This window comes from Musca domestica, unplaced genomic scaffold (genome assembly GCF_030504385.1).
Source record: "Musca domestica strain aabys unplaced genomic scaffold, Musca_domestica.polishedcontigs.V.1.1 3, whole genome shotgun sequence".
NCBI classification, from domain to species: domain Eukaryota; kingdom Metazoa; phylum Arthropoda; class Insecta; order Diptera; family Muscidae; genus Musca; species Musca domestica.
This window is the reverse complement of record NW_026712299.1, coordinates 9,999,714-10,014,437: the sequence shown is the minus strand read 5'-3', so window position 1 is coordinate 10,014,437 and position 14,724 is coordinate 9,999,714. Positions and strand designations below refer to the sequence as shown.

The following is a 14,724-nucleotide window of genomic DNA, read 5'->3' as shown; positions in this document are numbered from 1 at the left end:
ATGGAATCATGTTAAAATAGCAGCATAAAAAACTTAAAAACTGTTACAACTACACACAGGGTGAGATAAAAAAAAAACTGCAACAAAATCAAACACCATACTTTTTACATTTGTTTTTTTAAATTTTATTGAATGAAAGCAAAAAATGTCGGAAATAGCATCAAATTTAAGAAACACACGCTGCCCGAATGTTGCTCTGTGGTATTAGGGCCCATTCCCTGCGAAGCGCTTGCTTGAGGTGATCGACGGTTTGGTATTTTTTAGTGCCAATCTTGCTTTCCAAAATATTCCAGACACAATAGTCCAACGGATTGGTATCTGGAGATTTTGGTGGTCATTGTGCTCTGAAAATGAAACGAGGAACCTTATTTGGAAACCATTCTTGGGTGGCACGTGCTGAGTACGATGGTGGTGAGTCCTGTTACAATGTCCAAGACCTGAAGCCAAAATGTTTCCGTGCCCAAGGCTTTAATACACCCTCCAGATGATTTTCGCCATAATATTCGGCATTTATTCTGATGCCACGGTCGATTAATACGAGCGTACAGCTATCAACGGCTGTTATGGCGGCCCACATTATCACCATGGCCGGCGCTTGAGTTCTGGTGGCCAACCGAAGGTGCACATATTGTTCATCCGATTTGAAATATTTGTCCTCTGCAGCCGTAATATGCACTCTGTAACAAAGACATTTGGGGAGATATATCAAAAACAGCACAGAAATACATCTCCCAAAATTTTATCGAAATCGGTTCAGATTAGGATATAGCTCCCATATGTATATTCGTCCGATTTGCCTTTTATTGTACACCAAACGTATAATATTTGCCCAAATGGGATGGAATTTTGCACTTACGACTGAATTGAGCCTAGAAACAAGTATGTAAAATGTTGGTGAAAATCGGTTCAGATAATGCTATAGCCCCCATATATATTGTTCATCCGATTTGTTATATTTTTTATTTGTTAGGTGAAGCTCTATTAAATATCCAATGGGTGTAGGGAACCATAAAGTCGGTCCCGCACGATATTTAGACTTTTTTTACTCTGCAAACGTTGTTCGTTTGTAAAACGATTCAAACTGAAGATGTTTGAAAGCGAAACAAAACACAAAACCCTCGTGGGCTGTTTATACCAATGTTGCCAAAAAGGTAATAGCTAAACATCTCCCTTATATAAGACATACATTCAATCTATTAAAACCCTATGTAAAAATCTTCCATTCGTACATTGAACTTCTATGTTTAGAAGACTCTTAAAAAGGTTATTTTTCCATGGAAGACCTGTATAGGGTTCTTCAAAACTTTGAGGACCTTAAAGAATCATTAAATCTTTAAAAAACCGGTACAAGCAAGTTCCATCGAAAATCGTTTAAATGCCTTATTCTGGCACACCCTTTAATGTAAATACTTCCTATAACCCCTATATTGACAGCGCCTCCAAAAACCTAAATTTTCAATTGCGATATTTTCATCGCCACATAACAAAAAATTGAAATTGCTTTAGTCGCGACACTTCATCCTCCCCTTCGCACCATGCCATTCCCTAACCCCTTGGCGCTAATTTAATGGTGATGAAAATTTTATTTAATTAAAAATCACCAATATACCAAGCCACTTAGACACATCAGACTAGTGCTGAACGAAGCGAATGGAACCCAACCAACCAATGCAGGGCAACAAAGTCGATGATAGATGTTGGCCGGATGTTTGGGGGGGCAAGGGTTTGACAAAATGAACTGTAAACGCGATAGAATGTTGCGGACAACGAACCAAATACAATTACGTTTATGGTATTTGTAACAAAATTCAATATTGATCATGTTGGGGAGAGAAAAAATCCTCGATGTTAGTGTGTGTGGATGTTTGTATTAGTAACTGTGCGTTGATGCTTGTGGTAATATTTGCAGGATATCACACACAAACATACATGCATGTACTACAACTCCGGCAAAAGGACTTGTTTGTGTGAACAGTCATTATAAGTCTAGTATAGAGCCAATGTACATGTGTGTTTGTGGGTATGTGTGTGATGAGTACGTAAAGTTTAAATAAAATCAAATTTGAACATCAGCTCCGCCACCGCCAATCGCATTCAAATAAAAGCAATTGCCACAACTTTTCATTGTATAATATATGTATATACCCATATATGTAGGTCCATCCTGTCAAATATACTACTCGTCGTGAAATTCATTTTAAAAATGAGCAAACACACACACATACACTTACGTACATCCACACATTTTTATTGTCTACCCGCAAGGCTGATAGACAATAAGTAAATAATGGCTACACGATTTTGTTTGGCCAAAAATGAATGTGAATATTTGTGTGCAGGCGTATGAGTGTGTGTGTGTGTCGGTCGTTTTATTATCAAATATTTACATTTTTGGAAATATCTAATGGCTAGAAAAATTTAATTGAGTTTGGTGTTACTTTGATTTTTTTTCGTATCTTTTGTTAACATGTATTTGAGGCATTTTGATATATTAATATATGAGTATATGAACAACGTTTTCGGCTAATTGCATTGTTGAGGTTATATATTTGAATAATTTTGAACAAAAGTCTTTTATTAAATATTTATTAATAATGTGCTGCTGCCTTTATTTACAACGCCTGGTAACAACGTATGCTTTAATTTGAATTCAGACGTCAAGATGGGAGTGTATTCCTTTTGGGGAAAAATAAATTATTTATGTTTGTGAAAAAAGAATTGTTATTGGAAAAAAATGTGAGCGTAAAATAATTCTCCTTAGATTGAAAAATGCTTCCAAGCAATGTAATGTTTGTCAGGTATGGATGAATACCTCGTACAAAAATAATTGTTCTTAGAACTATCAAAAATGTTATCTGAATCAAAAAATCTTAGAGATCAGATTTATGAAAGCCTTAAAGGGTTAAACTGGAAGATAAATGAGACAAGGATTTTTAATACTGAACAGAAAATGCAATTTTTATACCCTCCGTCATAGTATGTAGGGCATAATAAGTTTGTCAATCCGGTTGTAACACCTCGATTTTAGACCCCACAAAGTGTATATATTCTTGATCAGCATAAAATTCTATGTCGATTTAACAATGTCCGTCCGTCTATCCGTCTCTGGAAATCACTCTAGCTTCCGAACAAAATGAAGTAAGTTGATAAAAATTTACTCAAATGTGTGTTGTGTCTGCAGGACTTATGGTATTGAAAATGGGCCGTGTAGGTCCACATCTTCGTATAGCCCCTAGATAACGGTACCTCTAGATATTCGGTATTTTGATGATTTTTGCGACATTATTTACCGGAATTGTTTCAAATTCGGTATTTGAAGTTCGTAATGGATACTACAGCCTATGCCAGAAAATTGTCTGTGCAGGCTTATGACAAAAGTTGCGTATGCAGGTCGTCGTGTAGACCCTAATAAACGGCTTTATTCGGTATTTTTAAGATTTTAACAGAATTTTTTAATTTAAAGAAATTTATGATAAATTTAGGATTTTGTGATAAATTTTTCAGTCTGTAAAATTAAAATGGGTATCTTTCTAAGGTCAGAATAGAAGCCTATAATTTCTGTAGATTAAAGTTTCATTTCTGCACCAAAAATGGATTTTTTCTATTTGTTGGGAGATAGGAGTAATATAAGTCTGTGTTTTTCGAAGTTCGGACTTAAAGTACATTAAAATTACGAAAAATCTTAAAAAAGTTGGTACCAATTGGAATTATGTATGGGTAAAATTTTAAAATCTTATGTGAGAATAAATTATTAATAAAATACAAAATATTACTAATCTGATACAATTTGGCATTGAGTGAACAGATAATGCTTGAAATCTGAAATTTAGTTCAGGGTTGGTGCACATAGGGAGGTAGTTTCAGAAATGTGTATTATAATTGTAAAGAAAGTACTGAATGGTAATATATTTGGTATTGAGTGAGGGGATAGAGATAACATTCTGAAATTTGATGTAGTTGTCATTATTGGTAAATGTGGTTAAGATATGGAGCTGGTTTTGAAATTGTGTACTAATTTTTTTTTGAAAAGTTCTAAGTGGTACTAAATTGGATATTGGGTGAAGGAATATACCTGGACTTCCGAAATTTGATATTGAGGTCTCTGTTGGTATCTGGAATTAAGATATGTAAGTGATTTTGCCAATGGCTGTGAAGGAGAGGTGTAGACTGTTTAGATATGAGCACTAAATGCTAATAAATTTGGTTTTGAGTGAAGGAATAGAGCTGAAATTTGATATTGAGGTTGGTTTCTAGAGTTTAAATATGGGGACATGGAAATTGTTTTGAACTGTTTGGGCTTATTATGCTAAGGTATTACTAATATCCTCGTTGCTAGACTTTTTGGCGCAACTGCTGGGATTCCTCCCTGAGAAGTAGTTTTTATTCTCTCTGGTAAAATGATAAAAATAGGGTTTTAAGAAGGCAGTGACTTCAAGGTAGGTTTACTGCGAGCCCATCCCTGCCAACTCAAAGCCGGAGAGTAGTCTGCAGATTCTCCAGAGCAGTTCTACACCTTAAGACTAAATCGGAATTGATTGTAGAAGATTCAATAGCTTTAAGAGCCGCATTATCCACATAAATCCGCCGCACGGGTATTGAAAATGGAATATATCGGTCCCCGTCAACGGTTCCTTTTGATTCTCAGTATTTTTTTATACCCTTCACTATACATAGTATGGAGGGTATATTTAGTTCGTCATTCCATTTGCAACTAATCGAAATATTAATTTTAGACCTAATATCAGTCTTTTATCTGCAGGCAGTTCAAGTTAGAAGGGTACTACAGCCTATGCCTACAGCCTACGATTGCGTATGCAGGTTCATGCCTTCGTATAGACCCCATATAACGATACTTTCCGATATTCCGAATGTTGATGATTTTAGGGAAATTATTCACCGGAATCGTTTCAAATTTCGTATTTGAAGCTCGTAATGGGATCATGGAAAATTGTATAAGTATGTTCACTTCCTCACATCGCTAACATATAACGACACATCCCTTTATTCGTTATTTTAATGATATTAGCGTCATTATTCACAGACATTTTTTTCCAGTTTGATGATACTAGAGACAATTTTTACCGGAATTCTTTCAACTTTCGTATTTAAAGCTCGTATAAGGGTACTACAGCCTATGACAAAAAAAGCAGGGCCACGTCTCCGTTTATCCCCCAATATAACAGGTTTCCTTTCAGTGGTATTTTTCGGCGGACTTTTTTTTAGTTCTTTATATGGGTAGTTTAACTTCACCAAAAAGGTCTTCAAAATATGTGTAGCCGTTAATGGTGATTTTGAGGATTACCACTACGTTAAAATTTTAGAACATTTTTAGATTTTTTTGAGGTATTCGTTACATAACACTATGCCATCGCAAGATATCAAATTGTCACTACGTTGCCCGATAACATCAATTTCGCAATAATACCGTCTTTTGCCAATTTTTATTACCACCCATCAGTCAAAAGATATTAATTTAGTTTTGCAGTGATTTGTTAAGTTAATAAATAATTGTAATGACCCCATTCGTAATTGTCTACAGTTAATACAAGATTTAATGGCCTAAATAAATCCAATGAATTATTAAAGGCAATTTATTTTGTTATTACATTTTATGATAGCTTTAGGTTGGTTTGAAATTTTGTTTACACAAAGGAACAATAAAGCTTAACCCGTTAACAACTACAAGCTCAACCGAAAAGTTATTGGCGAGCTTGGCGTTAGATTCATGGATTTGTTCCCCAAAGAATGAAGCAAATATTTCACTTTATTAGAGGCAAAAATACCACTGAAACCCAAGAAACTCCTTCCCTCCACCTGTCTCCTTAGCCCCATCCCTAATCATAATCACCATCATCATCCATTAATATCCTTGCATTTATACAAATTTTTTTACATCATCTACCATCTCTTACGCTTTTAATGTTCTCCTCTAGATTTTTCGGTTAAATGTTACTTTTAATCACCTTTTTTGTGATTAGCCCCCCACCCCCGCTTTATTTTATGTGTGTCTCCTTTTTCTTTCCCCCCTTAAAAAAAGAAGAAGAAAATAATAAACAATGTTATTTGTTTTATGGCTGGGAATTTGTTAATGTTTTTTTTTGTTTGTTTCGATTCTCGTTCGTTTTGCAGGTGCCGCCCACGAATCAAACTAGAAAAGAGGGCGAAAAGGTGATATTTTCATGTGAAGCTAAGGCTATGCCTGGTAATGTCACCGTACGATGGTTTCGTGAGGGCTCACCCGTTAGAGAGGTGGCCTCATTGGAGACACGCATTACAATACGCAAGGATGGTTCGCTAATAATAAATCCGGTCGGTGCCGACGATTCGGGCCAGTATTTGTGCGAAGTAACGAATGGTATTGGTGATCCCCAGAGTGCATCGGCATATTTGAATGTTCTGTGTAAGTATACAATGGAAATAAATATCTATACAAATATATAAATATGTATAACTTCGGGGAAGGGCCGGATACCTAGATATTTAACATGTAGTATCAAAATGATCTATTTTTGGACCCGAATTTCAAAAAAAAAAAAAAATAGCCCAAAAGTCGGAAAAGGCCCCATTTTAGGAGTTATTATCTTCCTTAGATCCCGAGATATTTGGGTCTTTGAACCTGGGGCAACCGATTATGTTCAGTACATTGAATAATGGCTTCAGTTTAAAAAGTTTCGCAAAGCCTCCTCTGGGTATGTCCAACACCCAGAGTGGAAAATCTTAATCCCCGGCCCAAGGAAAACTTTTGTTCGCGAAGCCGGTGTTGGTCATATCCAGAGGAGAAAATCTCATGCCTTAGCGTAAAAGCTGGGTCCAAAACCCGGATCTACTACACCGATATGGTTCGGCAGTTGTTTTAAAATGATTTGCTTTTTGGACAATTATTTAGAAATAAAAAACCTTAAAAGTCAAAAGACCCCATTTTGGAAGTTATTATCTTCCTTAGATCCAGAGATATGGGTCTTTGAACCCCGACTTATGTTCAATACATTGAGAAATGAATTCAGTATAAATATTTTTAATTCCCCAGCCTCTTCTGGGCATGTCCAACACCCAGAGTAGAAAATTTTAATCCTCGAATCAAGGCCGACGATCTAAAATAGCATAAAATCTAGAAAGACTTTAATTCGCAAAGCAGATGGCCGTAAATCTAGGCCCAAGACCCGGATTTAGACCATAGGCCGGCTACCAGCTTAAAACCTAGAAAAACTTTTTCCGCAAAGCAGGTGTTGGACATACCCCGAGAAGAAAATCTCAACCCATAGCCGAAAATCTGGGTCCATACCCGGATCTACTAAAACCAATGATAAATGTTTGGACCCGAATTTAAAAAAAACGCAAAAGTCGAATTTTAGGAACTATTGTCTTCCTTAGATCCAGAGATATGGGTCTTTGAACCCGGTCTACCTGATTATGATCAGTACATTGTATAATGATTTCATTAAAAAAATCTTTAATTCGCCCAGCTTCCTCTGGGTATGACCAACAACCAGAGGTGAAAATCTCGATACCCAACCCAAGGCCGGCTACCTAAACAGCATGAAGTCTAGAAAAGCTTTGATTCGCGAAGCCAGTGTGCCCAGAGAAGAAAATCTCAAACCATAGCCGAAAAATCCCAAGTGTTGGACCCCTAGCCGAGCCGGGCTTCAAGACCCGACTCAGTAAACAAATCTTTAATTCGCCAGCCTCATGTCCAACAACCAGAGGGGAAATCTCAATCCCCAACTCAAGGTCGGCCACCTAAAATAGCATCAAATTTAGAAAAACTTTGGTTCACGAAGACTGCGTTGGACATGTCAAGAGGAGAAAATCCCAAGGTCTAGCCGAAGGTCGGCTACCTAAAACAGCATCAAGAAAAGCTTTGGTATGATAAACCGAACATCATTTAGGAAAGCTTTGGTATGATAAACCGAACACAATCGGTTTGTCTGGGTTCTAAAACCATTTTGGAATGGTTAGAGTCTTTGCTATAATTTGGTATATAGTTATGTATGGCCATAAGAGACCCTTTTTCGACACTTTGGGGTTTTAATAAAAAAATCGGGTCCGATAATTTAGACATTAATCACGGATCGTTTTAAATAACCCCATATTGATGACCATTTGTTGGATAGGCTTTTAAATGAAACTCATATTGTCCGGATCTAATCCGGGTCTTGGACCCAGACTTTTGGGTCATAATCCGGGTATCCGCGTCCGATCTCCAAGAAATAAATACATTTTCGGAATTAGGGTATAAATATCAACCACTGGAAAATTAAAAAAAAATCCGAGCGTTTTTGCTGAAATAGAGTTGTTCCGTATTTGGATATGAATAAACGATACGTTTTGAAATATTTTTGAGATTTTGAAAAATTTTGACAGAAAAAATTTCGCCAACTGAAAAAAACGCTCATAACTTTTGGGTCGTATATCCGGCTATCCCATATTTTAACTTTTGGGTCGTATGTCCGTCCCCCAAGAAATAAATACTTTCCCGGAATTAGGGTACAAATGCCAAACTCATGAAAATTAAAAAAAAAAAACGAGTATTTTTACTAAACTAGAGTTGTTCCGTATTTGGATATGAATAAACGATATTTTTTGAAATATTTTTGAGAATTTGAGAATTTTAATAGGAAAAACATCGGCAATTGAAAAACTGCCGATATCACTCATTACTTGGTAATAAGAAAAATGTAATTTTCTTGATCTGTAAATTCTTATGGTAGCTATTTTACATTACCTTTTAATGGGTCATACAACTGCTAAACTTTTGCTGGTTAGATAGCGGAATTTTAATAGGAATTTCCTTCTATAGAAGTCCTTCCTTCTCGATGTCGATTTTTGCAAACCACGGTTCTCTTCTTCATTCAATAATCTTAATATAAATCCTACGTGTTTTGATCATTTAAAAAAATTTGATAGAAAATATGTTCGGTATTTGAAAACCCATGGATATTACCCATTACTTGGTAATGAGAAAAATATATTTGTTTTGACCTGTAAATTCTTATGGAATAATCCATAATTTTTAATCTTCCGACAATAAAAATGGTAGATATTTTACAACTACCAAGAAGACCTTAAAAGGTCATCCTTTCATAGAATTCCTTCTATACAAAACCACCCTGCACTAGATCGATTTTTGTATACCCCTTCTTTTAATTGTCTTTCTTAACTCATATCCAATTTCTTCATTTAAAATTAAATAATTCCAATATCCTCGTTTCAGATTCTGCCAAAGTGACCTTTACACCCACTGTACAATACCTACCGTTCGGTTTGGCCGGTGTTGTGCAGTGCTACATTAAATCGAATCCTCAGCTGCAATATGTCACTTGGACCAAAGACAATCGTCTGCTGGAACCGTATCAGGTGAAAGATGTCGTTGTCATGGCCAACGGATCGCTGCTATTTACCCATGTCAGTGAGAAACATCAGGGTCGCTACACCTGTCAACCGTACAATTCGGAGGGTTCTCAAGGCGCATCGGGAACAATGGAAGTGCTGGTGCGTAAACCGCCCACATTTACGGTTGAACCAGAATCGCTGTATCAGCGTAAAGTTGGCGACAGTGTCGAAATGCACTGTGACGCCGTCGAGGCTGAGGGCACCCAGAAGCCCACCATCAAATGGCAGCGTCAGGGTGGCGAACAACTATCCGACACACAGCGTAGTCGGGTACGCATCTCTGGGGGTAACATTACCATTGAAAACTTGCGTCGTGAGGATTTCGGCTATTATCAATGCGTTGTCTCTAATGAAGTAGCAACTCTAATGTCCCAAACTCAACTAGTTATCGAAGGCACCCAACCGCATGCACCCTACAATATAACCGGCAAGGCCACAGAATCATCAATCACCCTACAATGGATGCCGGGCTACAGTGGCGGTTCGGAGTACAAGCAAGACTACACCATTTGGTATCGTGAGGCGGGTGCCACCGATTGGCAAACAATCTCGGTCACACCATCCGGTAGTACAGAAGTAACGATCAATGGCTTAGCATCGGGTACTACCTACGAATTTCAGGTTGTCGGTCGCAATGTGCTTGGCGACGGTATGATGAGCAAAGTGATGACCGTGCGTACAGTGGGTAAGTTGGATGTTGAACAGTTCTTTGTTTGATTGTTTGTTTTTCCTACTTTCTTTCGAATCTCTCTTTAACTTCTTTTTTAGTTTGTATTTTGAGTTTTCAGTCTGTTACTACTATTTTTTTGTCAACTATCTATTCTATCTATCGTCTGTCTATCTTTATTGAAATTTCTATATATTTTCAATTTCAATTAAAAGTTAACAAAAATGCTTTATATGCACCATATCATTAATTATTATAACCATTAATTTTGGGTCGTGTTTAAGTGGAGTTTGAAAAACGAATGTGGGGATTGAATTAAATGAGAGTAAAATATGCTAAACATTTTAAATTACAAAAATGTGTTTTGCTGTTTTGAACTCTTAAGACGTTGTGGTATTGATTTGAAAATTCCTTAGTTGAAATTGGGTTTTATATAATACTCAAATTTTTTTATTTACATCCTCGAAGAATTTTCAGAAATTTTGAAAAAAAATTGTAATAAAAAAATTCTTTTTACTGTAGAATTCTTTCAAAATATTCTTTTATGTTACGAACATTTTATAAATAATTATTGAACGATTTTTTTTTTTTTTTTTTTTTTTGATTCAATATTGAATATCTAATTGCTTCGATCTTCAGTTTGTTGAAGGTCATACTTCAACGTTAACCTACTCAGAGAATGTGATATATAAACGTGGATTTTTATTACAGATGGTATGATTGTAAATCATACTTGGACCTTGGAGATCATACAAAACTTGGAACTTTTATGACAGGCTATTAGGTTGAACTTGAACGCGAACCAATATTAAATTTAATATTGAACGAGAACCACATTTATTAAATGTCAGTCATCCAAAAAGGCTGGTTGTCCTTGATTTGAATGTTTGAGAGATTCGATCTCCACTTTGTTGTAGGACATGCTTCAATGTGAAAGTCTAATCGGTTTGGAATTTTTTGATTCAAAAAGCATGGATCAAATTTTTGAAACAAGAATCTAGAGACCTCCTAAGTTTTATTTTAGGTTTTGGAAACTCGGTCTAAATTGTTAGTTTCAAATTAGTTGGCATAAAAAAACATTAAAGGGTGAGATAAAATAACTGCAACAAAATCAAAATGCAAAAAATATCGGAAATAGCATCAAATTATAAAATAAGTTTAGATTTGTTCGAATTAGTCACCTTTGGCACGAATTATGGCCTTCAAACGGCCAATGAAATCGTCACACGCTGTCCGAATGTTAATCTGCGGTATTTTTGGGCCATTCCCGGCGAAGCGCTTGCTTGATGTAATCGACATTTTGGTATTTTTTAGTGCCAACCTTGCTTTTCAAAATACTCCAGACACATTAGTCCAACGGATTGGTATCCGGAGATTTTGGTGGGCATTGTGCGTTGGAAATGAAGCGAGGAACCTCATTTTGTAACCATTCTTGTAACCTAGTAACCGTTCTGAGTGCGATAATGCTGAGTTCTGTTGGAATGTCCAAGGTTTGCGGCCAAAATGTTTGCGTGCCCAAGGCTTTAATACATCCTCCACAATATTTTCGCGATAATATTCGGCATTTATTCTGATGCCACGGTCGATTAATACAAGCGGAGAGCGACCATCGGCTGATATGGCGGCCCACACCATCACCATGGGCGGCGCATGAGTTCTGGTGGCCAACCGAAGGTGCACATTTTCAGCTGATCTCTTTGGCAAGTAAACACGATCATTTTGTTTTTTAACAAACAGCTGGACAACGAATGTTTTCTCATTGAAGAAAACCAAATCCGGCAGTTCACCACTTTCGGCCAAGCGAAGCGACTCTTTAGCTGTTCTGAATCTATTTTTTTCTGTTGCGGTGTAAGTTCTTGCACCTTTTGGAATTTCAATGGCTTTACGCCGAGCTCATTTTTTAATATTTGCCGAATGGAATTTTGCGATATGTTTAGCTCACGAGCTATTTTTCGGCCACTGCGCGGGTTTCGATGAAGTCGCTTCTTTACTTTTCGAACCATTTCTGCCGATGTTGCTATATTCTTCCGTCCTCTTCCTCGACGTCGGTCTGCGCTACCAGTATCACGGTAACGAGCGATGGTTCGAGACACAAAAGATTTATTCACATTTAAATGCTGGAGTGCTCTAACGATAGCCACTTGTGGTTTTCCAGCCAAATATAAAGAAATCACACTATCACGCTTGAATTCCACCACGAATAAATTTTTTCTGAAAAATTCTCACTAAAATGCTCTTGTACACTTGTAAGCAATATAATGTGCTGACACTAGCATCATATTAACAGCTTTCGGACGAGTGGCTTAGAAATGACAGCAGTCTGAAGTTAGTTGCAGTTTTTTCATCTCGCCCTGTATGGTTTCCAATTTTAGTTAAAATAATAATAATATGTGGTTCGATTTAAGGTACTAAATTTGAATTTATCCAAATTTCAAATAAGGTTTTACAACAGAAACTATATGAAACGAGCTTTCTGAAGAAATGTTTATTTTTAAAACGACCTTCTCATTCCTTTACGCCGAAAAGTATGCAACGACAAACGCGTTTGATCATAGATTTGACCTTATTCTCTCTTCAACGCACACCTAAAATTTTTTGAAATTTAACACGGCCATCTGTTCAAATATTATAAAATCAATAGTTCCCGTCTATTTTTTTTTTTTAAGAAAAATACTAGAAACCGACGCTGGTTTCGTGTGGGCATAACTCTAGGAGGGACTCATGTTGACTCAAGCCTTATGCTGCTAATCACATATATTTACATAAAAAGGATTTTTTTACCAAGATAATAAAAAGTGCAAGATGTGGGAAACCTTAATGGATATTGAAACCAAGAAATTTTTAAAAAACGATTTCTGAAAATGGCTCTTGTTTCAGATTTTTAAAAAATGTTTTATTTGAAATACAATTTTATTCAAACTTGAGGTGATAGACAATTTTTGTTGGTCCAAAAAAATAAATAGAAAAATGTATAGAAATTTTGTATCACAAAAGTTCACTAGAGTTTGGAAATTAATATATTTTGTTAATTAAATATATATAATTCAGTATTTTTTTTCTAAATTCTAATAAGTTCACGCAACGTCCTTAAGAGTTCAAAGTAAAGCGTTATTTTATAAAGATTTAAATTTTTGAAAGAAAAAAATAGCAAAAACTCCTTCAACTTAACCCAACTTCGTTTCTTCAAACTCCACTTAAACCCGCCTATATGTATCAATAAATTAGTCAACAAATACCAATCAAACAAAAAATAAAAAAAAAGAAGATGAACTACTAATGGAATTGGCCTTTAACCATTTTACTAAATCAATATATCTATGTTTTTTTCTTCTCTTGTATTTTCTTTTTATCTTTACTTTTCTTGTTTCATCTCAACTCAACTCTTACATTTTGGTTTCGAAACCACCACCACCACCACCGTCACCACCGAAAAAAAAACCAACCACCACCGTTTCGTTTCGTTGTCGACCATAAAACTCGAATCAAAATCAATCAAATCAAATTAAAAAAAAAAAAAATCGCTCTGTACCAATCAATCTCTATATATATATAACTATCTATCTATCTCTCTCTTTATCTGCTCATATCAAATCACATTGCAACAACCAACCAACCAATCAATCGACAAATATCAAAACCAAAAAAAAAATATCGCCCAAAAAATAAAAATCGAAAAAATTGTGAAAATGTGATAAATGAAAATAAACGTAAACGTACGACATACGAAATAACGAATCCCTAATGAAACGAAAATGTTGAAATTTGAATTTTTATTTGACTCACAACCTCCCCAAACACGAAACAAAAAACAAAAACAAACAAATTGTTGTCGTTGTTGTATTTGCAAACGAAACGTACGAACGAAAATTCAAATTCAACAGAAGCTCCCCCGGCACGTAATGTCAAGGCTGCAACACAACCGCCCGATCATGTATTCCAACTAATGCCAGACGAAGCTGGTAAGAAAATTCAAAACCAATAACCAAAATTAAAAAAAGCTAAAAAAATAGTTAAATAAAAAAAAAATATTTTTATAGTTTAGAATTGTAGAGAAAAAAAAAACATTTAAACCTGATGTATATTTAAAAGCTCTTTTTCCCAAAAAGTGTTGAAAAACTCATACAAAGACAAAGGAGATTTTTTTTAAATTAAGTAATTTTCTTTTTGAAGATTTGGATTTCAAAAATAGAAAAGAATAAAAAAGGCTTTGAACTTCGTAAAAAAACTCTATTTCCAAGTTTTCATACCCAAACACATGGAAATTTTTATATCGTTCAATTTTTTTTTTGTTTGTTTAATTTTTTATATTTAAATCCAATCAACTCAATTAATTCAAAATTTGAATTTAAAAAAAAAAAAAATAAATAAAAATATATGTTTTAAGAACTACCAAAAGAAACCTAAAATCAATACCTTCAAAAAAACTCTTATTTCCAAGCTTTTATACCAAGACTAAGGGAATGTTTTTTCTATTTTTAGTCAAAGTTCATTACATATTTTATGTTTGAATATTGACTTCAAGATTCCGAGTTCCAAAAAATTATATAAAAAATATTTGAAGTTTAGAACGACCAAAAATATGCAACCTATACAAGAGCTTTTTTGTCAAAGCTGACATGGGGGATTTTTAAATATGTTTTATATATTATATTTGAATACTGGATCCA

The 14,724-nt window shown here is 35.3% G+C and overlaps 1 protein-coding gene across 3 annotated transcripts in view; it reads left to right on the top strand.

The window, feature by feature from the left end:
• The window catches only part of LOC101901176 (protein turtle), a 379,534-nt gene that overhangs the window by 268,694 nt on the left and 96,116 nt on the right, over nt 1-14,724 (top strand). For 2 of the 3 annotated variants that reach the window (XM_059124789.1, XM_059124790.1), the window contains 3 exons: nt 6,130-6,400; nt 9,212-10,075; nt 13,939-14,016. In XM_059124789.1, the coding sequence (XP_058980772.1) occupies nt 6,130-6,400; nt 9,212-10,075; nt 13,939-14,016 (1,213 nt within the window). The remainder of the gene's footprint in view (nt 1-6,129; nt 6,401-9,211; nt 10,076-13,938; nt 14,017-14,724) is intronic. The other variant, XM_059124788.1, reaches the window with a different exon arrangement.